Source organism: Balearica regulorum, chromosome 11, assembly GCF_011004875.1.
Source record: "Balearica regulorum gibbericeps isolate bBalReg1 chromosome 11, bBalReg1.pri, whole genome shotgun sequence".
Taxonomy (NCBI): Eukaryota; Metazoa; Chordata; class Aves; order Gruiformes; family Gruidae; genus Balearica; species Balearica regulorum.
The window spans coordinates 11,750,478-11,775,313 of NC_046194.1; the positions used below are offsets into that span (position 1 = coordinate 11,750,478).

General features: G+C 47.3%; 3 protein-coding genes, 1 long non-coding RNA gene and 1 pseudogene across 5 annotated transcripts in view; 4 read left to right on the plus strand and 1 right to left on the minus strand.

The window, feature by feature from the left end:
• Positions 1-7,728, plus strand: part of F8 (coagulation factor VIII) — a 90,501-nt gene extending 82,773 nt beyond the window's left edge. The window contains exons 28-29 of the mRNA XM_075763351.1: positions 4,344-4,567; positions 7,117-7,728. The gene's annotated coding sequence lies outside the window, so the exon portion shown is untranslated. The remainder of the gene's footprint in view (positions 1-4,343; positions 4,568-7,116) is intronic.
• On the plus strand, positions 666-3,707 carry LOC142603351 (putative G-protein coupled receptor 34; annotated as a pseudogene).
• Positions 7,729-9,847: 2,119 nt separating the features above from the next.
• Positions 9,848-18,211, plus strand: TRMT2B (tRNA methyltransferase 2B). Of its 2 annotated transcripts, XM_075763354.1 has the most exons (12): positions 9,848-10,020; positions 11,316-11,370; positions 11,865-11,984; positions 12,398-12,497; positions 13,321-13,391; positions 14,598-14,744; positions 14,884-14,978; positions 15,495-15,709; positions 15,838-15,939; positions 16,117-16,236; positions 17,218-17,317; positions 17,950-18,211. In XM_075763354.1, the coding sequence occupies exons 1-12, from the start codon at positions 9,848-9,850 to the stop codon at positions 18,074-18,076; spliced, it is 1,425 nt and encodes a 474-aa protein (XP_075619469.1). In that variant the 3' UTR covers positions 18,077-18,211. The 2 variants fall into 2 exon arrangements, with proteins under 2 accessions (XP_075619469.1, XP_075619470.1); XM_075763355.1 differs by lacking the exon at positions 16,117-16,236.
• On the minus strand, positions 11,977-24,830 carry LOC142603353 (uncharacterized). Its single transcript, XR_012837272.1, has 4 exons — positions 24,281-24,830; positions 22,694-22,794; positions 14,517-17,278; positions 11,977-12,127 (listed from the first exon to the last, which is right to left on the minus strand). It is a non-coding gene; the product is annotated as an uncharacterized LOC142603353 (long non-coding RNA).
• Positions 20,058-23,387, plus strand: TMEM35A (transmembrane protein 35A). The gene is made up of 2 exons (XM_010308563.2): positions 20,058-20,382; positions 22,437-23,387. The coding sequence occupies exons 1-2, from the start codon at positions 20,263-20,265 to the stop codon at positions 22,821-22,823; spliced, it is 507 nt and encodes a 168-aa protein (XP_010306865.1). The 5' UTR covers positions 20,058-20,262; the 3' UTR covers positions 22,824-23,387.
• Positions 24,831-24,836: the final 6 nt, after the last annotated feature.

A 24,836-nucleotide genomic window follows, 5' to 3' on the forward strand; every position in this document is an offset into this window, starting at 1 on the left:
TGCAAGCACCAGGATCACCATGAGAGAAGGGATGGGTATGAGGGAGAGCTGGGCAGGAAGGAAGAGTCTGGTGGAGAGGGCCTTGCCTTGCTCCTGAGGCAAGCCTGGGTATCTGACGTGAGAGCAGCAGAATGGCAATGAAGGAACAGCTGGGTGTGGGTTTGATTTCCCAGCCTCAGAGGGGACAGTAGGGAGCTCTGACAGACCTCAGCGGTGTCCCTCAACAATGCCAAGATACCCATATGTATCATGCTGCCTGTGGTCTGAACTCATGTTTGCTATACCCATTTGGTTGCTCATGTACAACCAAAAACATGTTTTCCCCTGCGGAGGAACCCCAGATTTTGCTATTTAGTAGGGGTGTGCTTACCTAGCATACAGCAGCCAACTTCCACCACTCCAGTCTCACAGCCTTCCTTAGCAAAGGGTAGCATGGAACAGCACGAGAGCAGCCAGGAGAAAAGATGGTTACCACATCTGGGACAGCAGAGTGCTGCCGGCCACCTGGACCAGCCTATGGCAGGAGTGTGGTGGCCTGTTTTCTCACCAGTGTTGAACAGACAGATTCTCTGTGGAGGTTTTCTTGCAGGCCTGAGCCCCGCAAGAGAGGAGGCAGTGCCAAAAAGCCAGCATGTGAGCCTGGCAGACTCATGCTCCTAAGTCCCTAGTGTGGTTTTCCATGTGCTATGCAAGCTGGTGGTCTTCACATAAGAGTTTGGGGGACTGCAAGGTTGTGTTTGCAGTGACCTGTAGCACCAGGAAACCACAGAGGTACTGCAGGGACCTTCAATATTTACAAGTGACGGTGCCTGTATGGAGCCAGATCATGCAGATGTCTGCTCCAACGTCTCCTGCATTTTTCTTTCCAGATCCGTGGCCCTAACAATGGACTCCCTGAGCACCCCCTTTCCTGCCAGCCAGCCCACAGAGCACAGACTCAGGAATTCCTGCTGTCAGATCTGAGACAAGTTCCTCTCTGTGATACTCCCTGTGATGTACTCCCTCATCTTCATAATTGGGCTGCTCAGCAATGCCCTGGCACTCTGGGTGTTCTCATGCACTGTGCAACGCAGGACCTCCATCACCATGTACATGAGGAACCTGACACTCTCCGAACTGCTGCTCTCCCTCTGCCTGCCCTTCTGCATTGCCTTTCAAAGCAAGAGCGAGCCTCTGATCTTCTGCAACATCACTGGGGCCTTCTCCTACCTCAACATGTATGTTAGTATCACATTCCTCAGCTTGATCAGCCTTGATTGCTATCTGAATATCATCCAGCCCCTCTAGAAATTTAGGATTCACACTGTGTCCTGTAGCACCATGGCCTCTGGGGTGGTTTGATTGGTGCACACAGCGTTCATGCTGCCTTTCTTCTTTGAGACAAGAGAAAAAGGCCCCTGTGACCATAAATGCTTCCACTTCAGGAGCAAAAGCACCACAGCATTAGCTTTTAACACGGTCACAGTAGCCACTTGCTTCATCCTGCTGCTGCTCTTCCTCTGCTTCTACAGCAACATATTTGCCAAGCTCCACAGAGTCTACTTAGCGATAGCTCAGCAGCTGAACAAGAGGACCAGCATGAGAGCCATCGCCAAGACCTTCGTAGTCCTGACCATCTTCATTGTATGCTTCATTGCATTCCTTATATCCTCGTTCAAGTGGGGGCCATTTCTAGTCTGCCCTGGAAGCAGGGTCTCCACCTTGCTAATGAGCTTGTACTCTCCATATCAGCCATCAACAGCTGCCTTCACCCAGTCATCACCTTCTTGTCCAGCAGGTTCTGGAGGGCTGTGCTCTGCACCATCTGGGGCAGGCTGAAGAGGGGTCTGCTAAGGAGCTGGGGGGGCAGAGCCACCACAGGTCTGTGACAGACATATAAGCATCTTTGACGGTGAGGCCAAGTTCTCAAGCATGGGACCTTCTCATCAAGGATTTGCTCTGACTGCTGGTATTTACCAGACAAGACTTGCTGGGAAGGTGGAGAAAGAAACTGGAATCACTTCATGTTTCTTCCACTGACATCACCAGGGCTAGAGCTTCCTTGGGAAGGGGGGATAAATGAAGCGGAAAGGATAACTGGCACCTTAATTTCCCCACACCAGATCTGCTGACACAGCTGAAGAATGTATTTCCCAGGAAGAATGAAGGCTGGAAGCATCAAAGGAGAAACAGCCTTGGCCTAGGGCCTCCACTCAGTCTGGGGAAGGGCGGGTACAGAGCCCAGGACTGAGACGGGCTCCTTCAACGGGAGGAAGAGGAACAGTGGCAGGAATAGGAATGGGAATGGACTGTGAATGTTTTTTAAGTGCTACATTGTTTCCACACCAGAGAAAGCAGGAAAAGGGAAAGGGAGAAGATGAGTGCAGAAGCATTGGGCAAAGAAGAGGGAGACACCCATCAGAGCATTACTTGGAGGGAGCAGGTCAATATTTTACTCCATGGTGGAGCCCAGAAATATGCAGTGCGGGGCTTGGAGGACAGGCATGCCAGGAAACATTGCAAACTTGTAACCCCAAACCAGGACAACGGTAACTTTTCCTCTCTTGTTGTTACTGCAGTCTTTATAACTCCACCTCAGCCCCACTTTTCTGTGTATTCAGTCAGCTCTGGGCTTCCTTTAGCAATTTTCCTTAGCTCATTTCACTGGCATGTTTACTCAGGACCAGCAGCTTTGGCTGACCATTGTACAGCGCTTGTTTGGCGCTTGGACCATGCCAAGAACATCCAGCAAGGGGTCCAATGGCCAAAGGGAATGCACCACAGAACTGCCTAGCAAGATTTTCTGCCTTTCTTATTCTTTGGTGTCCATTTTCTTCCTGCAGAAAAGAACATTTCCCTGTTTTTATTTTTTCCATTTCATATCCTTATCTGTTTACTTATTTTAGAAGGTTGCAGACTTGGAGACACAGACTGAGCCACTCACACATCAGGCAAACACAGCCTGGGCTTCTCCTCATTAGGAGGAGGAGGATTTTCATTCAGACTGGGAACTGTTCTAGTAACTGCTTAGCTCAAACACTTGAATAATAATGGGAGAATAAAATGTTTTGTTAAAGACCGAATCCTCTGATCTTTCCAGTTAAGGTCTGAGTAACCCCAAACCCCAAACTCCACTGTAGCTCTGTTGAAGGAGCACCTTAAAAATAAGAGGACAAGACTCACTATGCTCTTTCATCTCTGCTACTAAATACATTAAAAGCAGGAGAGGGAAATTTTTCTCTTTAAGGGAGGTGGGGGGAAGCACCCCTGGTAAAGTAAATTGAACTGAAGTAAATTGCACTAAAGGACAGAGATGTAGACAGAGGCCAGAGGAACACCCCAGCGACTACTGGGGAAGATTGTGACAGGCTTTGTTGACATATGGGGAATGACTCTCCAGAATTTTAATAATGAATTGGCAGCAAGTGTGTTTGTGGACCAAGCCGCCTCTGACATCCGCAAATATTTTAAGGATCAGAAGGAGAAAATTTGAAAGATATTATGGAGGTTCTATACTTGTGCAATCGTAGATGATTTGTTAGTTGCCAGCAAGACGTATGAAGATTGCTTGAAAGATACTATTTGTCTATGTACTGCTTTAGCAGAAAAACGTCACCGTGCATCTCTTTCTAAGCTTCAGCTGTGTCAGCAGGCTGTAGAGTATTTAGGATTCATATTAAAAAAAACCAAACCAGACAAAGATTAGTAGACCCAGAATGAGTCCGGGCTATTGTTACCTCGACCGGTAACAAAGACAGACTTGCAAGGATTTTTAGGTGCAAGTAGGATACCGCAGACCCTGGAAACCGGGGCTAGGGGAATTAAGTAAGTCACGGACAGAAGCTACCAAGGCAGAGGAGGTGTAGCCTATACATTGGGATCCAGAGAGAGAAAAGGCTTTCCAAGCTATAAGAGGAGCTTTAGCTTCTGCTCCGGCACTGGGATTGCTAGATTACTCCAAGTCCTTTGAACTATTTGTGCATGAGAACAAAAAGTAGCCAGCAGAGTCCTTACTCAAAAGCTAGGTCCACATCACTGCCCGGTGGCTTATTACTCAACTCAACTGGATCCTGCAGCAGCAGGGAATAATTCCTGTGTTAGAGCAACAGCAGCAACAGCGACTGTCATAAAAAGAAGCAGACCATTAGTTCTGGGCCACCCAACAATCACGTATGTCCCGCATGGAGTAGAACTGATTCTTAAACAACGTGCTACCCAAGCATTGTCCCTGCAAAGAGCACATAGTTGTGAATTAATGATTTTAAGTGTGGATAATATTACTTTAAAAAAAGGTAATGTTTTGAATCTGGCAACTTTACTGCCTGTTCCCTCCGATGGTGACCTGCATTGTGGTTCCACTCCAGCTGCCTCTGGGAAGACGTGCAAGATCAACCTCTAGAGAGCTCGGGTCTAACCCTTTTCACCGATGGATTGTCATACTATGTGAATGGAAAACGACGCACAGGCTACGCGGGTGGTGAGAAACTTAGAGGTACTTGAAGCAGAACCTCTACAACTCTCGGTGAGTGCCCAAGGGGCTGAATTAACCGCATTAGCCAGAGCAGCCTGGTGGAGGCGTAATCAGTGGGTAACTATTTATACTGATTCTAAATATGCTTTTGGAGTGTGTCGTGCAATGGGTAGGCTATGGAAAGAATGAGGGTTCCGTACCTCGGCAGGGAAAAAGTATTTCTAATGCCACTGAAATCCGAATGCTGTTAACATTGCTTGAGCTTGATTGCTTCCAAGGGCATTCGCTGTAGTACACTGTCCAGCTCATCCCAAAGGATCCAGCAAAATTGAAAGAAATGGTGAATTGGCAGATAAAGCAACTGTGTGAGTCAGCACAGGCAGAACACAGGAACAGCCGCAAAACCACGTGTCCTGATTTGGCTGAATAGAGTTAATTTTCTTCCTAGTAGCTGGTATAGCGCTGGGTTTTGGATTCAGGATGAGAATAATGTTGATAACACACTGACGTTTTTCAGTTGTTGCCAAGCAGTCAAGGACCCATACTGGCCCGCCAATGAGAAGGCAGGGGCACCCAAGAAGCTGGGAGGGGACACAGCCAGGACAGCTGACCCAAACAGGCCAAAGGGATATTCCATACTATATGACATCATGCTCTGTATGTGACTGGGAGGTGGGCCGGGAGGCAGTGCAGCTCAAGAACTAGCTGACTATTGGTTTTGGTTGGTGAGCAATTGTGCTGTGCATCACTTGTTTTGTATATTCTGTTGTTGTTATTGTCGTCTTTTTCTGTCCTGTGAAACCGTCTTTATCTCAACCCACACTTTTTACTTATTGTTCCTTTTTGATTCTCTCCTCCATCCCACTGAGGGGAGGAGTGAGCGAATGGCTGTGTGGTTGTTTTAGCTGCCTGCTGGGTTAAACCACGACACCACAGATGAAATGCAAAGAGTAAATTTATTTTTGTTACCTCACCAACTGGGGGGATCCCCAAAGCAGCACCTGGGCAGAGGCACACAGGCAGGGACGCAGGCACCACTGAGCTCGCTCCATGCTGGAAGATCACTGCCCCTGCTGTTTTCGCTTGCTTATCAGGGATTCACGCAGGCGTAGTTTACCACTGTGCTTTGATCTTCCGCGTAGCAGGGCAGGAATTTCAAACGTGTCGAAGAGGGTGCCTCTAAGTCTACCATCTGGCTATGTTAGCTAGACACAGATGTTCCTTGTGTCAAGCACACAAGGATAGACAACAATCAATATGATACATTTATTTTTCTACATCCCAGCTGCAGGTCACTTGAGCATGTTTACAGTTCTCGTCGCCAGTCTTCCACTGTTATCCCACAGCAGTTAAAGCTGCTGCCCTCCAACCTATACGCGAGTGTACCACCGTAACACCTCTCTCTGCTGCTGATTGGCCAGATATCAATAACCCAGCCCAAGTATGTGCAGCAGTCCCTCAGGAAGAACGAGCTTGTTGGGAAAGTTGGGAGGCTGTGAAAGATGAAACTGGAATATGGATTATTGGAGGAAAACCCATTTTACCAAGAAAATATTTAACGACTCTTGCTGGGTGGTTTCATGATAAAACACATGGAGGGATGGCAGCAATTGTGGAGGAGATTGAGAAAATGTGGGCAGCTCCAGCAATACGTATGGCAGTAAAAGGGATTGTGAGTTCTCATCCTATGTGTTGGAAGTTTTCTGATGCAAAACGCAAACAGGAGGTTGGAGGACCACCATGGGCATACTTCCCATTCCAAAGACTGCAAATTGATTATGCTGATCTGCCTCCCATGAGCGGATTTAAGCTCCTGCTGGTGATTGTGGACCAGCTCTCAGGATGGGTAGAAGCTTTTCCCACCAGGAAAGCTGATACTGAGGGAGTGGTCAAAGCACTCCTGCGGGAAATGACTCCCAGATATGGAATACCTGAAACCATAGAATCCAACAGGGGTTCTCATTTTTCAGTGGGAATACTAAAGAGTATCTGTAAGTTTAGGAATACAGAGACAACTAGATGTTCCATATCATCCACGGCTGTCAGGACAGGTGAAAAGAATGAATAGGACTCTCAAAAATACAATTGCTCAAACTCGTAGTCAGGTAGGTTTGAAATGGCCTGGAGTTTTAAGAATAGTGCTATGGGGTATTAGAAATACCCCTCGCCACCCTCTAGGGTTGTCACCCCCAGAAATAGTGTTTGGCAGGCATTTAGCTCTACCTGGGACCTTTGTCCTGGCTAGGACCAGCCTCTTAGATGGAGATGAATGAATTATGAAACTTGTATTGGGGGTACAAAAACATCTACAAGAAAATAGGGCACAAGCACAATGGTTTCAACCAGAACCAGCAGGAAGACATGTTATCTGGTCTGGAGATACAGTAATGATGAAAGTCCACTCTCGCAAAACAAAGTTGGACCCTAACCAGGAAGGTCCGTATAGTGTGTTATTTAGTTCTTTCTTTGCTGTAAAAGTTGCAGAAATGGATAACTGGATCCACCACTCTCATGTTAAATGACTGCCAAAAGGACATCAGTTAGATGGACCACTGTCGACCCCACAGGACTCCGTCAGTCCTGCCTTGGGGATTGAAACTAGGACCGTTAGAGCTTACAGAAGCTGAAGGAATCACAGAACCATGCCATTTTTGTTTTCTTTCTAGAGCCACCTGGACGAGAAAGTCACCCGCTGCTTGGCCAAGTGGACCATCAGGGATCGTAAATCAAGGGCAGTGTCTTTGGTGTATTCACCATCCTTAGAGAGCAGCAATCACTCCAGGCTCAGTTCCAAGAGGGGAAGGTTTGAGATGGCATCAGCACGGTTGGCTTTGGTTATCCTGCGGTAATTGTGGCCAGCAAACACTCCCCAGAGACCCCGCAGAAGGCTGTGGCTTTGGGAGAGAGAGCAAGCCCGTTTGCACACCTGGGAGAGAAGACAGAGGCAAGAGGTAATTCTGGTACAACGGTGGCATTACATGTACTTCTGATTTTAATATTTGGGTCTAGAGACAGCAGGTTTTTTCAAATGCTTTTCCAATGTTTGTTTTTCAGGTTCCACGCTTAAAATAACTAGGAACTTGTGGTTTTCCTAGCTGAAATGCACACATTAATTCCCACAATATTTAAGAAGAGTTAATTACCACAAAGCTTGTTTTGCCTAGATAAGATTATAGTTGATTAGTGCTTAATTCAAAATTTGGTGTTATTTTATAGTTAAGTTAGCTATGGATGTGCCATGCAGCCAAGCAAAAATAAAAATCCATACATCAGAAGTACTTATGACCCTCTCCTTTTCAATTAAGATGAATAGATGAAAACTGTTACTAGACTATTATGTGGTGGTTATCCAAAAACAGTGACTGTTCTACTCTAACGTTTGAGAGGCTAGAGCAATAGCTGTGTAGAGTTAATTCCCAAGGGGCGTCTCTAAGATGCCTAGATTATCTGAAATCAGAATACTTAAAAACTGCATACAGATAATTTTTGGTCACTGTCGAGAACCTTCCTCGAGGCACCAGGTCTGAGAGCAACTGTAACTGCAGTAATTGCAATTTGTGCCAGCAAAACCAAGCAGAAGAGCTCTGCTGTACAGCCTAGTCTGCCAGCAGGACCCAAGGAGAGGCTCTGGGGTCTGTGCCGCGGGTGTCCCAGAGCAGTTTCCTTCTCCTGCAGTCCTGGGAGCTACAACAGAGCCTGCTCTTTTGCAGAATTCTCCGGGACACTTAAATCCTGGAACAGAGCAGATCGGAGCGCAGTCACACCCACTGCTGCACTGTTTCACGTGCCTAAATGGGCAGAGACCATTCAGGGTGAGTTGCGGTAACACCAACTGACACCGCCCCCGCGGGCGGGTGTAAGCAGGAGCCCCCTTACCCTGCTCTGCAGGGCGGTCTCACACCCTGCGTGGCTGCCGGCATCCTGTGCAGCGTTCCCCGAAGCGAGGCGCTGCCGGTTGCCTGGACACCGGGCGCTTGTGCCTGCGCAAAGGGCCGCGGCGTGCAGCGCTGCGCTGTGCCGGGGTGTGCCGAGGCTCTGCGCTGCGAGCACGAGGCTGGCGTGTGCTGAGTACAGCTCAGTGCCCCGGGGCGGCAAGGGGAGCGGGTCAGGCACCACAACCGCCCCGTTGCTGCTGATGGTGATACCTGTGAATATTAAAATATTAAGATCAATTCAAGCAATTAGAGCCATTGCTCAATAGATGTAACCAACCAAAAGGGAAACCATTGTAACTTAGAAAATAATTAGTTGTAAGATAAGAAGCTCTGGAACAATCTCATTTTAAACAGCTCGGCCTTGGAAGAACAGATGCGCAAAGATAAGAAAGTTACAAGGTGATCACAAAACCAGCCTTGAGGGATAAGGTATACGTGATACCAGGACTGAGTCTGAAGACCCCCGACGACCACCTGGAGGTGTCAACAAACATGTGGAAAGACATTAGCATATGCTAACGAGTTCCCGGAAAATCCATGAATGTGATAAGCATTACTCGAAAATATACTGAATATGTATATTAACATAGTATAAATACTTGCTAGTTTTGTCTTTTGGGTGTGCACGTTAGGTGGAGTTATCCCCCGTGCACCCAGCGCTGCAATAAAGAATGCCTGCTTTCTAAAACTTCAAAATAAGTATTAGAGAGTGAATTATTTTGCCGCTTTCGGTACCCGGAAAGCGCAGGGTTGGGAGGCTGCAGCGGTGCCGGGGCGCTGCGCCGGGAGGTAAGGCACGGGCCGCAGGAAGGCGGCGGGAATCGCTACCGAGCAGAAATGCCCATGGGCTGGGCGGAGCTGGCCCTGGCTCCCTGGCAGGGGGCTCAGCCACCTCGGAGCGCTGCGGGGAGCCCCCCGGCCCGGGAAGGTTTGTCAGCCGTAAACACTGCGCAAGGCGGCGGAAACGCAGCTCGCCGCATCCCGCCACGTGAGCTCCGATCGCCTCCAGGAGGCCATCGGCCGCGAGCGGAAGGAGCGAGCTTCTCGTCACGCGAGACAAAAGCTGAGCGATGGAAGCACCGGCAGGGTCCAGGGCAAGCAGGATTGGGAGCGGGTGCCGCTAGCCGTGTCCTAGCGTGCTAGTTGCCGGAGGCCGGTCACCTGCAGCTACTTTTAGCTGCCTGTTCCCTCTGCGCTTCCCGTCCGGCCCAGGGCAGGGGCACTCGCTGCTCTACATGTAAACGCTGTCCGGCAGCTCTGAGCAAAGTAAAAATGCACCTGCTGAGTCAGATGGGCTATGGGTTATTTTTAAACTATGTGGTTTACTGTCTGCAGTGGAGCTGGCCACGAGCACGGTGTTTTTCTTAACCCATCTCCAGGTTTGCAGCTGTGTGCCGCTTTCTGGGAGGCTGACAGTGGGCTTACTGTGCTGCTTGCAGGGGTGCAGCCCCTCCTTCTCACCATGTCCTGCACGTTGAGGCTACCGCTCCGGCACCTTTGCGCTTTGAGTCCTCTTCCCAGCAGCCTGCCTGGTCGGAACTGCAGCCTGCTGACAGAGAAGACAGAAGGAAAGGGGAAGGAGAAGAAAAAGGCCGGGGAGTGCTGCAGCCTGCCTGGTTCTTCCTGGGAGGAGAGGTATGGCTTTTCCAAAGCACCAAGCGCGTGAAGTGGTTAGAGCAGTGGGTTGGGGGCCTCACCTCCACCCAGCTCTCCCCAGTAGGAATAGAGGACCAGGGCTCAGCAGGCTTCCCTGGAGCTTGGCCTGGGGGATGGAATAATGGAAAAGACAAATGAAAAGGTCTAAGAGGAAAGGATAAGAAGCAGACCAGTTGCCATACCGGCAAGCAAAAAGTAATAGTCCATTTGATTTGCAGTTCTGTGGCTGAAACTAGCTGGCAATGGGTGCTTTGGAAGCAGCTTTGAAAATCCCATTAAACAATAACAGCAGCTTATCCAGCTGTGGGGTGAGGTTCTCCATGGGCTCAGTGAGTCAGTAGTTGATGGATATTTATGATAGTTTGGATCATATCCACCTCACCCCTTACTATTTTTTTTTAATTATTTTTTTAATCAGCTTTTATGTGCTTTGTTCTTGTTTGCCCTGCCTCAGATATAAGTAGTGGTAAGTTCAAAAGTTTATCTCTAACCTGTCACTACATGGGTGGCCGGGTGAGTGACAGTGGACAGCCTGTAATTCCCTGCCTGCTACAAACTAGGCATTTCACTGTGGTGGATTTAATCTAGTACAGCAGTAGCAAAAAAGATGTAGTAGCGGCTGGAAATCCAAACTGGTAGATGATGCAGGAGTGCTGAGAGAAGCATCTTGCTCTTTAAGGGGAAAACTCCACGGAGATGGGACTCGGGCTGTCCTCAGAGCAGCAAGGGATGGCCAAAGCCTTTGATTCAGTGGGAGAAAGCAACAGAGCCCATCTGAAGCTACAGCACGATCTCTTTTTTTTCCCTTCTCTGCCTGCACTTTTTTGGGTTTTTTTTTTTTTTCCCCCCTCTGATCCCAGTAACATTTGAATATTCATTCCCCTGGCTTTACCAGCTTGGAGTCAGATCTCACCCAGGGATCGACAGGGCCTTTTGGGGTCCCTGTGTGGGGGAAATGCTGTTCCTGGCCCTTTTCTCTAAAGAGGGATCAGAAAGATACTTGGGTTACCCAGTGCTCTGAGGCATCACCGGTCAGCCGTCTGCTGAAGGCTCAGCCTGTCCCTTGGAGAGCTGGTTGTTGTGGTTCCTGGGTCCCTCTTCCAGCCACAAGTATTCTGCACCAGGAAGGTGCCATGAAAAGGGAGTTCGGACATTCACAGCCAGCTCTGCTGCAGAGCCTGTACCAGAATGGTCCTGGCCATGAAGCAACTGGTGGGGATGCTATGTCATAAGTATCAGGAGGCGAGGCACTACCATGATATTGTGCTTTCCAGGTTAGCAAATGCAGTGACTCCACTGTGGAGACTTCCCTATCAAGAGCAGCTGCAGGTAAGATGTACTTATGTGGACTTTTCTCTGTCATGTTGCCCCAACTGTGCTTCCTACCCACTTGAGCAACAGCCCATAGCATCTTAGTCATTTAATGCTGTAAACTCTTCAGAACCCATTCACTGCTGCTTTAATTCTATAGTTATTGTGAAGGATAGAACTGGGAGGTCCCCTGTGGGTGCTGTGTGTGATCACCAACACCATAGAATATGGGCACTCACACAGTGATCCTGTCCAGTGCGGGACAGCTGGTTCACTGGGGTTTCAGGTTGGACCAAGTGCTCCAGGCCAGTGCTTGGGGACCATGGACACAGGATTCCTCTCTCTCCCCGTTGCTCCAAGCGGCTGTGGTGATAAGAAAGGCAGAGTTCCTCTAGGGCTATATCCCCCTTGCAGTATTCCCTCCCGTTGGCCTTCCCAGAGGTGGGTGATGAAGAGCTGCCCACTGTCGTGTGGTCCAGTGAGAGTGTTTCTGGCTTAGGACTCCTCTGCAGGTGAAGTATGAAAGCCAGAGGAAGATTTTGCAGACACTGGCATCTTGTCTTGAGGAGCTGGGCATAGATACGCAGAAACCTGGTGGACTCTGCTGTCCTCTCCAGCCTGTAGTCCCTTCAGTAAGTATCCCATGGGAATGCTGTCCCTTCTGAGCCACCAACAGTCTCTCAGCTCCCAAAGAGTCTCATAGCGGGGATTACATGGTTGCAGAGCATGTGTCTGTGGCAGTCCTTGCTAGCTTCTGCTTTGCAGCCTGTGACTGCTGGAGAGTGAAACAGGCACAGTGATTAGGAACCCTTTTTTGTGCCCAAGCCTGCCCTGATAAACTTCTCACCATTGTGTCACAGAGAGCCATTTCTTCTTCCCAAGGGGAAGTACTGGGGGTCTTGAGCACAAGCTCCATTTCTGCGTTTTTGCGTATTCATGTGTATCTTCCTGTGTTGCCAACAGAACAACCAGGCTGGGTTTTGGCTTTCCTCCATTACTTTTTCTTTTAATCCAAGGCTTTGCTTTTCCTTCTTCTCTCCCTCAGCCCATCATTAATGGCTACCGAAACAAATCTACTTTCTCTGTGAACCGAGGACCGGATGGCAACCCCAAAACTGTGGGGTTGTATGTGGGAACTGGCAGAGGTCAGCGCAGGACAAGGATCTGGGTAGAAAACTGCTGGCATGGGCTGGGTTGGTGCAAGGCTCTGCTGTGACAGCCTCCACCCAAGTTAGAAGCCTGAATCCTGAGGGATGCCAACAGGAAACCCTAGCAAGTCTGGGGCAGCAATTTTAAAACCTCAGTTTGTTAGCTTCTTAAGAAACACCAGCTTCTAATCTGCTAAATACAGCAGTAAGGATGACAGCTGTGGTAGCAGCTCCTTGCAAGCTGCTCAGTTCTGAACTCATTCACACCGTCAATACTCGGGTTTGTGTATCAACATCCATAGCAGGAGGCACTGGAGTGGTCACTGTGTACTTTTCTCATTGAAAAAATAATTCCATGGATGCATTTTACCTCTGATAGCAGAAGCTTAGCATTTAAACTGAAGTGGGAATGCTGTCTTCCAGGCAACCAACTACTTTGCTGCTGTAAGCCCACACCATTATTCTCCAGTTAGAAAATCAGCTTGTTCTGCTCTGCCTCCCTTAGTTTAAGAACAGTGCAGTGACTCCTTTGGTTGTTGCTAGAGGACATTTAAAAAGCTCCCAGAGCTCCAACCTCTTCATGGAAGTTAGTGACAGTAATATCTAGCAAAGGGAATTTTGGCAGGTCCTGCAGACTGCAGGTACCCAGAACATCACATTAGTGGGGCACTTAGATGCGAGTTTTCAATTTTTTTCTTCTTTTTTTTGTACGATGGGAGAATCGAGGGGAAAGGCCTCTCCACAGTTTATCATGTCAGATGCTACAGTGGTTAACGTACCCTGAAACAAAACATTTAAATACCTGCCTGTTTCTCTCCAGCAAGAAATATTGTCTGTGTGAAAGCCAACTACGTGAAGAACATACCCCCAAAACACAAACAAGTAGCTCAGGTAAATAAGATATGACTGTGGAACAGAGGGACTGCCATAACTCTTATTTGGGAGAACACTGATTTTAGTTACACTGAGTTTTCAAGTCCATTTTCATGTTCTGAAAAGTTTCAGGCCTGACTCTGGTTGATGGATAAGTGTTTTTTTTAAAACTTGCATGTTAATATTGCAGCCTCTAAACTGTCCCAAAGAATGAAGTTAATCAAGTGCAAAGTCCTGCATGTGGGTCGGCGCAATCCCAAGCACGATTATAGGCTGGGCAGGGAATGGATTGAAAGCAGCCCTGAGGAGAAGGACTTGGGGGTATTGATTGATGAGAAACTCAACATGAGCTGGCAGTGTGCGCTTGCAGCCCAGAAAGCCAACCGTGTCCTGGGCTGCATCAAAAGCAGCATGACCAGCAGGTCGAGGGAGGTGATCCTGCCCCTCTACTCGGCTCTTGTGAGACCCCACCTGGAGTATTGGGTCCAGCTCTGGGGGCCCCAGTACAAGACAGACATTGAGCTGTTGGAGCGAGTCCAGAGGAGGCCACAAAACTGATTGGAGGGCTGGAGCACCTCTCCTGTGAGGACAGGCTGAGAGAGTTAGGGTTGTTCAGCCTGGAGAAAAGGCGGCTCCAGGGAGATCTAATTGTAGCTTACCAGTATCTGAAGGGGGCCTACAGGAAAGATGATGAGGGACTGTTTATCAGGGAGTGTAGTGACAGGACAAGGGGTAATGGGTTTAAGCTGAAGGAGGGTCGATTTAGATTAGACGTTAGAAAGAAATTCTTTACTGTTAGAGTGGTGAGGCACTGGCACAGGTTGCCCAGAGAGGTTGTGGATGCCCCATCCCTGGAAGATTTTAAGCCCAGGTTCGATGAGGCTTTGGGCAAACTGGTCTAGTGGAGGGTGTCCCTGCCCATGTCAGGGGGGTTGGAACTAGATGATCTTTGAAGTCCCTTCCAACCCAAACCATTGTATGATACTATGAAGTGACAATGAATTCCTGCCAATCTATTAAAATACCTAAGAATCACAAACTGAAATTACTAAAATGTCTTGTCTTCCAAGAACTTGGAAAGAGCTTTTACTCAGCATATTGAAATGAAACAGAAAAAACAGATGATATTGGTGGAAAGGTGACCTGTTTGGGATACCCAGAGTTATGCTAAGACCAGAGCAGTTGTCTTTGCTGTCCTACAATTCCCATTTCCCCTCTGCTCAGTGCTATGAGGAGTTCATCCGTTGCTCCCCCCTGGACCCCTGCATCCTCTTCCATGAAGGTGGACACTGGCGGGAGCTTGTGGTACGCACCACCAGCCATGGCCACACCATGGCTATCATCACCTTCCACCCTCAGGCACTGGGCCAGGTGAGTATGAGGAGGACAGGGCCCCTGGCAAGAGGCACATCAGGTATCTGGCTGACCTGAGCTTGCTGGGTGTATCGCTGGGGAGAGGTGTCTAATCAGATTACCAAACAGCCAGGTTTTCTTTTCTTGCTCTTTGCAGGAGGCACTGGCTGCTCAGAAAGCATTGCTTAAGGAGTTCTTCACATGTGGACCTGGAACAGTCTGTGCCTTGACTTCACTTTATTTCCAAGAGAGGTATATGACTTGACACAGGGAAAGAGTAGAAACAAAGCCACCTCCTTTTTCTTCCCCCTCTCTGATCAAATTCAAATGCTACCAGTTTAGGGAGTGCTTGAAGAGAATGACAGATTTTGGATGCCTCTTGCAGATGTGGTGTTAAGATGGCCAGATCTTTTGTTTTTCCAGACCTGAAATACTTAAATACACTATGGTTCTACCTCATGGGAGTTACGAGCCTGGGAAAAACCTGCAGTGAGTTTCCCAAGACAGTAAATCACATTAGCAGCAAAACTGGGGAATAGACCCTAGGACTGCTGCCTTCTGCGAACTCATTTTGATCCTTTTAATGAATTCTAGGCTGTGCAAACTACAGATCCTGTACAAAGAATCAGAATTCTTTGATCCTGTTGAAAGGCTCACATGAAATAAAAGTTAGTGGGGGGAGAACCATCCTCCCCTGCACATTAGCATCCCGGGAATGGAAATGGAAATCTGCTGCCTTCTAACAGCTGTTTTTGTGTGCTGTGCTAGCACCATGACGCGCTGCTCCCACGAGCAGTCCCCCTTCCAGCTCCTTCATGGAGAACCGCACATCTTTGAAGAAGTGCTCGGCCTGAAGTTTCGCATCTCTCCAGATGCCTTTTTCCAAGTAAACACGAGTGGAGCAGAAGTTCTGTACCAGGCAGTCAGGGAGCTGAGTCAGGCTGGTGGGGACACCGTCCTCCTCGACATCTGCTGTGGAACAGGTGAGCAGTGGCCGTATGAGCCTCGCTCCTAGGGCTGGTGCTTTGCTTGCCAAAAATGATCCCCACTATCTAAAGGCTTGTTTCTTCAGCATGGATGTACAGAGTATTTTTGTATCCCTCGTTTCCAGGCACAATTGGTCTCTCTCTGGCTCACCAGTTGTCCAAGATTATTGGTATTGAGGTTGTGGAGAAGGCAATAGAGGATGCCAGGTGGAACGCAGCATACAATGGTGAGTTCAAACTCACCATAGCAGAAAGTTTCAAACTAACTGCTGAAAAATCGGAAGCAGAAGTAAGCAGAGGGATCCTAACAAGTTAGCTCCATGCAGCAAAGGACAGTACTTCATGTTTTACCTAATGCCTGGTGAGACTGTGCTCAGTTCATGTGGTTGCTTTTTGCTTGACAGGAATTTCAAACTCTGAATTTCACAGTGGAAGAGCAGAGGTCGTGTTGCCGCAACTCCTGTCATCGTGGGAAGATGCCCAACCTGTTGTTGCTGTGGTGAACCCATCTCGGGCTGGGCTCCGTGAGAGAATATGCTATTTGTTTTCATCTTGAAAACAGAATTTTGAACAAGTTCTGTGAGACCTGTTATACTGGCTCCAAATCCTCTGCTCACTTAGTCTTTAGGTTCTTACCTTGTTGCTGACAGCAGCTAAAATCCCATAGAGTCTGCAGTTTTCAGTACCTTTATCATGCTTTCTCTTTAAAGCAGAGGGCTCCAATTTTTTTTTTAATTTTTCATAGGCTCACAGAATTACTTAGGAGCCCCTGGAGGTCTGTGGTGCGATCTCCCAAATAAAGCAAGGCCCACTTCAGAGTTGTGTAAGGTTGCACAGGGCTATAAAGCCCAGTTGAGGTTTGAATGTGTCCACAGGGGGATACCCTCTCCTGAAAATGTCAGAATTTCCCCTTGCTGCAGTGCATCTGTTGCCCCTCATCCTCTTCTTCTGCCCCTCTGAGAAGATTCTGGCTCCATCTTCTCTGCAATCCCCCATGAGGCCCCTGAAGATAGTAAATGGATCCCTGCTCACCTTCTCTTCCCCTGTCTGAATAACCCCAGCCCTCAAGACTCTCCTTGTGCATGCCATGCCCCAGCCCTCTAACCGTCTTAGTGGTCTCCACTGGACTTGCTCCAGCGTACATGGGGAAGTCCCAAAATGGTCCTGGTGCCCAGATGCGGTCTCACAAGTGTGTGTGGAAGGTTTTACATGCCTTTGCTTAATTATCAATTTTTTTTTCTCATCCTTCATCTCCCTGGGAAGCAGAGGGATTTCTCCCACTGCTCTACCCTGTCAAACTGGCTGAGCTATAGCAGTGTGGGTCACATCCCTGGCCTCCTAAGAGCTGGCATCTGAGACAGGATGTGGCAAAATGTCTATATTATTTTTTCCCTGTATTTTTGACAGTTTAGTGCAGTTCTGTGATGCTTGCTGTGCAATCATTCCTTCTGGAGAGCTCATGGTGGTGGTGGGTCACTGGGAAAGCACGGTATCTGTTTTTGCAGATTACAGGGTTGTGCGAGCCATCCGAAACTGCAAGTCCATCCGAAGACTGCTCTACCTCTCCTGCAAGCCAGAGGGTGAAGCCATGAGGAACTTTCTTGAGTGAGCATCTTCCTTTCTTCCTTTTCACCTTAGTGACAGACTCCATTATGACTGGGCAAGGACATAAATATCTGACCTTGGCTTAGGAAGGTTTTTGTTGCAACTGAATTTCACTGGCTATATTGGTACTTCACATGCTATAATGGCATTGTGCATCCTTCCCCAACAGAACAGCACATCTGGATGTGGGATATGGAGTCCAATGGGTTCACTGCAGGAAGGTTGGCCTCTAGCCAATGAAGTGAAGCCAAGGGGATTAGTCATTTGCTTATGGTTAATCATATAGCTAAGTCTTTATTAGGGGCAGGCCCATTTGCAGGTGCAAACCAGTGAAGGTAGTTCCAAACTGAGGTTATTTCCTAAGGGTATTAATTGTCTTTCAGCTGGGATGGCTTGTGAGAAAGGGAGCTTTAAACCTGCCACTGACCTTCAGCTGGTACATGAGGTTTTCAGAGCTGTTTTGAGATTCAGTATTGATGGTTCCAGACCTCAGCTAGTATCAGCTGCAGACTCTGAGGGAAGTTAGCCAAATACATGATACTTCCTTAGTGCACCCTCTGTGCTATTGTGCTGCTGCTAATGGTGGGAAGGCTTCTGCTGCTGGTCTGAAGAATGCTCTTTGCATTCCACAGGCTGTGCTGCCCACCTGACCCAGGGAAGAAGCTGGCAGGAGAGCCATTTGCCCCCACGTTGGCTATACCTTTTGACATGTTTCCTCATACTGTTCATTGTGAGCTGATGCTGCTGTTCACCCGCTGACAAGGAGGAAGGTATGCCAGCTCTGAGAGCTTGGGAAGCACTTCCTACTGTCCTGAAGACTGGAGTTGAAGTAGTTAGGATTTTAACTGATCTTCTTGAAAGTTGTATAAAAATAAATAATTTTGCTTTTGCTCTTACTTTGGGTTGCCTAACTACACTGTTCTGTAAGGAAACACTCGGATTTCTGGGATGAAAAGGTTCTTTGGAGGATTTCATCACCCTTCCCTCCCCTGCAAACCTCTTCTTGGGCTGCTGGTTAAAGCTGCCTGGAAAATACCCTTTCCCTGGTATTGTGGGTTTTCACCATCATGTGAATACGAAGTACTAAAATCCACTGTATTTTCTAATACTGACATGCCATTAGTTCTCTGTTTACTTCAAGGATATTTCAGGTGTTTTTCAAGTTGATGAAGAAATTGAAGCTATGAAGAAACTGTAGGAACTAGAAATAGTCATGCTTTACTGGGAAAATGTTGACTTTTGGGGTCAGGGAAATATTTCCTGTATAAACTTCCAAACCCAATATTGAATTGCTGTCAGGCACATGGATAAGTTGGAGGCAATGAAAAAGTTTTTTCTATAAAGCAAAATGAAAAGAGAACAGATTTCAGTGTATCTCCTTCCACACCTGCCTCCCCCTCCTCCGCTAATGCTTGCTGATACCTAAATATGAAGTGGCCTGTGAAAATGCCAGCAGCAACAGGTTATCTCCTCATCTAGGTTGTTCTGCAATAGCTAATTCAAAAATTTGATGTTCTGTATCTGTCCTGTCATGCTCACTGAGTGGCAAGCTATGAACCTCAATGTTACATGAAGTTCTCTCCAGCTCTTCAAAAGATGGAGCTGCTACAACCTGGAGGTAGGTCTGAGTGAGCAGAGTTCCCTTGTGTTTTGTGAACTTGAGGTTGCTTTGAGGGTTCCTTTTTTTTATTTTTTTATTTTATTTTTACTGTTACGTAGTATTGAAATTACCTTTTGGTTTTTCCTGGTCATGTAGGCCAGACCAGTAGCAGAACATATTTCTACCGTCAGGCTGTTAAATTTGGCTCTTTCCTCTGAAAAAGGAGTTCCCTACCTGATTTGTGTCAATCAAGGCTGATAATCTCCCAACATTTTAACTCTAGTCCTAAGGAACCCCGAGTTAAGAATAATAACAACAACCATCAGTTCTAAGGCCATGGGGGCTTAAAATATATGGGCTTAGGACTTGAGACTTAGTACACCAGAAAGGGAAGTGATGGGGAGATTCCTGACAGGCATAGGAAGTGCCACTCTTGTACTATCCCACAAGTGTAAGATTTTTGCGCACTGTTACAGCCTCTTGTTTTCAGTTTATAGCTAGGGATGCACTTTTCTAGCAGTTCTGTTTTGTATAATTACACCTTGGCTTCTTAGTGCAAGATCTGAATGGATTTCTGCTTAGCCTGGCTATGCTTTTGTCAAAAGGAGATTTGTTGCAAATTAGAGGAGGAGAGATAATGCCTTTAAATCAGAAGGTAATAGAGGATCAGAAAACCTTTCCACTGGTCTGGAGAGCTGAACATACAGGACAGGTTTTTATCTGCAGTGGGGGGGGAGGGTAGTACAGTGGCCTCAACATGCCTTTTGGGCATCAGGTTCCAGGCAAGCCACAGAGGCAAGACATCTTTTTTTGTTTTTCTGGGGCAAATCTATTAAACAATATGTTGTTTGCTGTGTATTAGCATCTGAGTATCTGAAACTGAAAGCTGCCTACGTAAAAGAGACCTCTGACCACTTTTCCTCCATAGTAGGTTACTCCCGTGCCCTCTGCTAACACGTCCTCGTTTTCCCACTAGTGAGCAACTGTGCTATGTATTTGGACGCCATCCGACATCCCTAGAACTGGCTCAGTTTCTGTTTTCTGTGGGTAATTTATGGAACATGCAAGGAAACAGAGGATGACTGAATGGTAGGAGCGGTAGGAATGCTCATTGCTCAGCAGGTGCTAGAGCTGCCTGGCGCTGGTTGCGTGGCTGCCGGGCATTAGGACCCAGACGTTGCTGAGTGGAGGAGGCTGAATCCCCCTCCCGCTGTCATCCTTGCTGCCTCTGCAGCTTTATTCCTCATCTCCTTCAATGGTGACTGACTACCTCCCGCCTGGTCTGGCAGCCAGAGTGAGAAGGCCTCGCTAGGACTGGCTCCCAGGATTGGTCCCCGGCAGCTCCATGGCATCTCCCAGGACTATCACCATCGTTGCCCTCTCGGTGGCCCTAGGGCTGTTCTTCGTCTTTATGGGGACCATCAAGCTGACCCCTCGGCTCAGCAGAGATGCTTACAATGAGATGGTGAGTACGGCAGTGGCAGCATGGGGGGAGATGCATTAGGGCTCTTTCCCCTAAATCTTGCGGGAGCAGCAGTGTTTGCAGTGGATACACGGAGGGTGACTGCCCTAGAGCCCTGAGCAATGGGAGGGAGAGGGAAGAAGCTTATCTGTCTCCTTATTTGATGGGCATGGAGAGAAAAATAGTACGCAGTGCCGAGGATATCCTGGCAGCCTTTGCCTGGGCTCCATCTGAGCCTATCCATGGAGAAACCTCTTGTGGATAAGGACAGGGAGGGGAGGCAAGGAGGACAGGGTAGCACACCAATGCCTGCAAAAGATGGGGATACAAGGGTCTCTGAAAAGCAAAGGCTGAAGAAGTGCCAGACATGTAGCAGGCAAGTACAGCTGATCCCTAGGGTAACACCTACCCCCTGGACTGGGGGTAGGAAAAGCAGATGCCTGCTTTGGCAGCCAGATGATCATCCCCAAAATTCTGTGCTTTAAAGCAAGGATGATGACACTAACTGTCCCTACCTCAGCAGACTTGTGCAGGGATTAATTCATGACCATGAAATCCTTTGAGATTCTTAGCTGGCAGAAGATGATAATTATTAATAGTCACCTTATTATTCTTTTCAGCCTCGGAAATGAGCCTCTCCTCCTCTTGCCTAATGTGAAAGAGATGAGGAGAGGCAGAAGTCACTGTGTGTGTTTCCCAGCTGGTCAGCTAGTTTGTCCTCCTCTCTGCCCAGGGCCAACCAGGCTGCAGAGCTTTGCTGGCTGCAAGCTGCAGGCAGGCAGGGGGCTGGCTGCCACATTCTTCTCCCTTGTCTATGTTTGTTTATTCTCTTACCCCCCTCCCCACCAGCACATCCCCATTATATTTATTGCAGTTGCTGAAAAGCATTGGTATAATTTTTGTGCCCGTAAAAAAAAATAGTGCTGGAAGTTTCCAGCACATTCTGTTCTCTCCCTTTGCTCCAGCTGCCCAGCTGCTTTTCCTTAGCTCTCACATAACATCTGAATCACAGTGCCTCATTTGCATCGCAGCACAGGGATCTCACAGAGAAGAATCGCTGTGAAGTAACTCAGGAGCAAGAGACTGAGATGAAATGCCCAGAAAACAAAGCTCTTAAGCTTCTGCTACATAAGGGCCAGAAAAAAGCACTGAGCCTTTAGAAGCATTGTGAAATCCTTGCTCTGTAAAATATTTTGCTCCTCTGTCCCCTCCTGCTTTACTAAAAGTCAGGCCTACTGGTAGGAATGATCTCCAGTTTTACAAAGAGAAGGCAGAGGCACTCTGCCTTACACAGCATCCAAACAAAAACAACAAGCCCACTAGCAACTAATGTTCAAATGCAAGAACTTGAACATCTCTAAGCACAGAGTTTGTTTCTTCCCTGAAACAATGAGGCAGCCATGTAAGGAGGCTGAGTCTTGCAACTTACACTGCTTCTAAATCCAGCATAAACCAGGGAGTAAAGGATGTCAAATGTCAGCTTGCTTTCATCTGAGGAAAGAAAGGATCATAAAGGTATGTAAGCACAGGACAGGGTGGGTGAATCTCAGCTTTGATGTATAGTCCCATGCTAAGATTGTACTGCCCATAAACACTGGGATATTGTAAATTGCTTTGACGTAGAAAGAGACTTCTGTTTTTACTGGCTCTGCCTTGGCTTTGCAGGGACTAGGTGTGTTATTTAATTATAAAGGATAAGCAACTCTTAGACAGAGGTATGTTTTCAACATCGTGGTTCTGCATTCCTAAGTCTAGCAATTGTAACTTCAGATTTCAGGAGAAGATACAGTTGGCCTGGTCCTAACTCCAAAGATGGGTGTTAGGTTGCAGAACTGTTTTCCAGTAAGGAGACAACAGCTTGTAAAGGGGGAATTGCAGGTTGACGGTGTTAATATCCCTCCAAGAGAAGCTTTAGGGGTGCATATTGGATATTGTGCCACAGGGGTCTGTGACAAGTGAAGTGATCTTTAGGCCATATCAATCTATTTCAACGGAAGTCACTTTTGCCTTTACTTTCTCACATTATGGTGTTCTATGCTATTACTGCTTGATTTCAGAAACGAGCATACAAAAGCTATGTGCGGGCCCTTCCCATGCTAAAGAAGATGGGAGTCAGCTCCATCCTTCTCCGCAAGACCATTGGTGCCCTAGAAGTGGTGTGTGGCATTGTCATGACGCTGGTGCCTGGTCGCCCCAAAGATGTAGCCAACTTTCTCCTCCTTCTCCTTGTGCTGGCTGTGCTCTTTTTCCACCAGCTAGTGGGGGATCCACTCAAGCGTTACGCACATGCCCTAGTCTTTGGGATCCTGCTTACCTGTCGTCTGCTGATTGCCCGTCAGCCTGAGGAGCAGCCACCAGAAAAAAGGATCCTGTCAGTGAATGGGGATGAGCTACCACTCATCAATGAAGCAGCTCCTGAAAAAGGCAAAATGAAGGTATCCTAGTTGAGTGCGTGTGAGAAACATGGACCCTCGAGGCAGCTCTCTCCAAAATCACCCAGAAAATTTGTTTTTACCTATTTATATTTTTTTTCTGTCTAAATGAAGTTGCACTTGGGGTTTGAGACACATGGTATGTCTACACTGTAGTCTTGCTTTTGCTGCTGCCCTGTAACATAAAAATACAAGCTAGCTTCTACCAGGACAGCTTGGAGGCAATTAGCAGCCTGGCTGGAGTAGTGCTGGCCTCAGCAGGAACTGCAAAACCAGCCTGAGAGCATGGGCAAAGACTTGGGCAGGTAGTCATGCTTACTCAGCACTGGTGCAGTGGGGAGATTAGTCCCTGAGCATCAGCCCCAAGCCCCATGGCAGCTGAAACCTAGCCTGGATGCAATTCTGCTATGTGGAAGTCTGAATTCCTGTGTGTTATATCTGAAGTATTACAGAGTGTCAGAAGAAGCATGTGTTACCTCTGAGTTTGTTTTTCTTCATGTTTGTCTGGTTTCATTTTTTCCTTATTTTCTTAATTATTCATGAAAATAAACTTTTTGAAATTTGGAGAAAAATGTCTTGACAGAAACAAATTTCTTTTTTGAGAGACACAGCTGAAAATATTTTTCCTGTGCTCAAACACTACACCTAAAATGGGCAGAATCATGCCAGGGGAATTTGAGAGAAAGACAAGGTGATGCAGAATGGAAGCTATCTGAACACTACTGCGCTATATATTAATAACCACAGGCTTTTAAAAGAGACATTTGAACATTTTAATGAAACTGTCTCAGATAAATTTGTTTCAGTACAATGTGGCAGCGAGAAAAGATAATAAAACTCCAGTAAAAATTCAGTATTACATCTCTATAAAAATTGATGATGTTCACATGCAGTATACTGTTTTCTTATGTTAAGTTTGCTGCTGAGTCAGTCTCAAATATATATGCTGAAAAATCCTCCTCCTAGAGCCCCAAAGAGTGACTATCTCTATCAGATGTGCACCCTGAACAAAGGAGACTATGAACAGGCCACCTTTGTTAGTCTCTCTCATCTTTACAGACTACTTCAAGATCATCCCAAATGTACACAGAATTTGCTTTACTTCCCAAAAGATACTTCATTTACCATGCCCTGACTGAAGTTATTAATCACTTTTTAACTCAAAACCAAATAAAAATACCACCAACTCAAAATGACACCATAATGTCTATTCCTACACAAAGTACAACTGAATAGCTGCAACCTTTTGGCCAGGTGCCCCCCACATGTGCATCTAACTCAGTAAACTTTTGGAAACAAGAGTTTGTGTTTGTCTTTTGTAATGTTCTTCACTGAAACCTGTATAGATGCCATTAATAATAAATGCAAAATAGTCCACATAGCAAAGCTTGTCCTTGCAAAAACTTCAGATTGTAAGTGAATTCTGAAAAACATCCCCCTCTTTTCACATTTGCAACAGTATGACTTACTGATCGGCTGTAGTGGCTACATGTTCTTTACTACACTGGAAGACAGTAGTCCTTGGAGTCCAGTAACAAGGATTCTTTATTTATGTACACTGGGTTGACCTCGAACATTGCCACCCCAGCATTAGGTAAGTATTTTTGGAAGCTACTAGTCATCTTTGTTTGCTGGAGGTGGTAAGATGCCAAGAACTGATTTAGTCCTTCTGTAAGGCCACTATGCTAATTTAATCTTCCCTTTTTTTTTTCCCCGTGCTTTTTTTTTTTTCTTCCTTTCCAAACCCATAATTTCATTCCCGTCAGTCTCATCCAATTGCTGCCATGGCAGGCATCTTCTAGCGCCAGTGTTTTCCAGGTGCAGCTTGCTGCGGAGGTAGGGGTTTGTCAGAGGAGCGATGCCCGCAGCACGGCCGGCCTGTCCAACATGCGGACTGCCTGAGGACTCACCAAAACCACCCAGCCACCGGCGACACCGCAGGACCTGCCTGGGCACCTCTGCCTGCCTGTTAAGAGAGCGATGAAAAGGACCACTGCGTATCACGGACTTTAGTCGACTGCCAAC

What these genes read in the sequence shown, in the direction of transcription:
- TRMT2B (XM_075763354.1), top strand. Translation starts at nt 9,848, where the DNA reads ATGTCCTGCACGTTGAGGCTACCGCTCCGGCACCTTTGCGCTTTGAGT. An exon ending in ACCCTCAGGCACTGGGCCAG is followed by an intron (nt 14,745 to 14,883) that starts GTGAGTATGAGG and finishes TGCTCTTTGCAG; the next exon opens with GAGGCACTGGCTGCTCAGAA. An exon ending in CGACATCTGCTGTGGAACAG is followed by an intron (nt 15,710 to 15,837) that starts GTGAGCAGTGGC and finishes CCTCGTTTCCAG; the next exon opens with GCACAATTGGTCTCTCTCTG.
- TMEM35A (XM_010308563.2), top strand. Translation starts at nt 20,263, where the DNA reads ATGGCATCTCCCAGGACTATCACCATCGTTGCCCTCTCGGTGGCCCTA. An exon ending in GAGATGCTTACAATGAGATG is followed by an intron (nt 20,383 to 22,436) that starts GTGAGTACGGCA and finishes GCTTGATTTCAG; the next exon opens with AAACGAGCATACAAAAGCTA.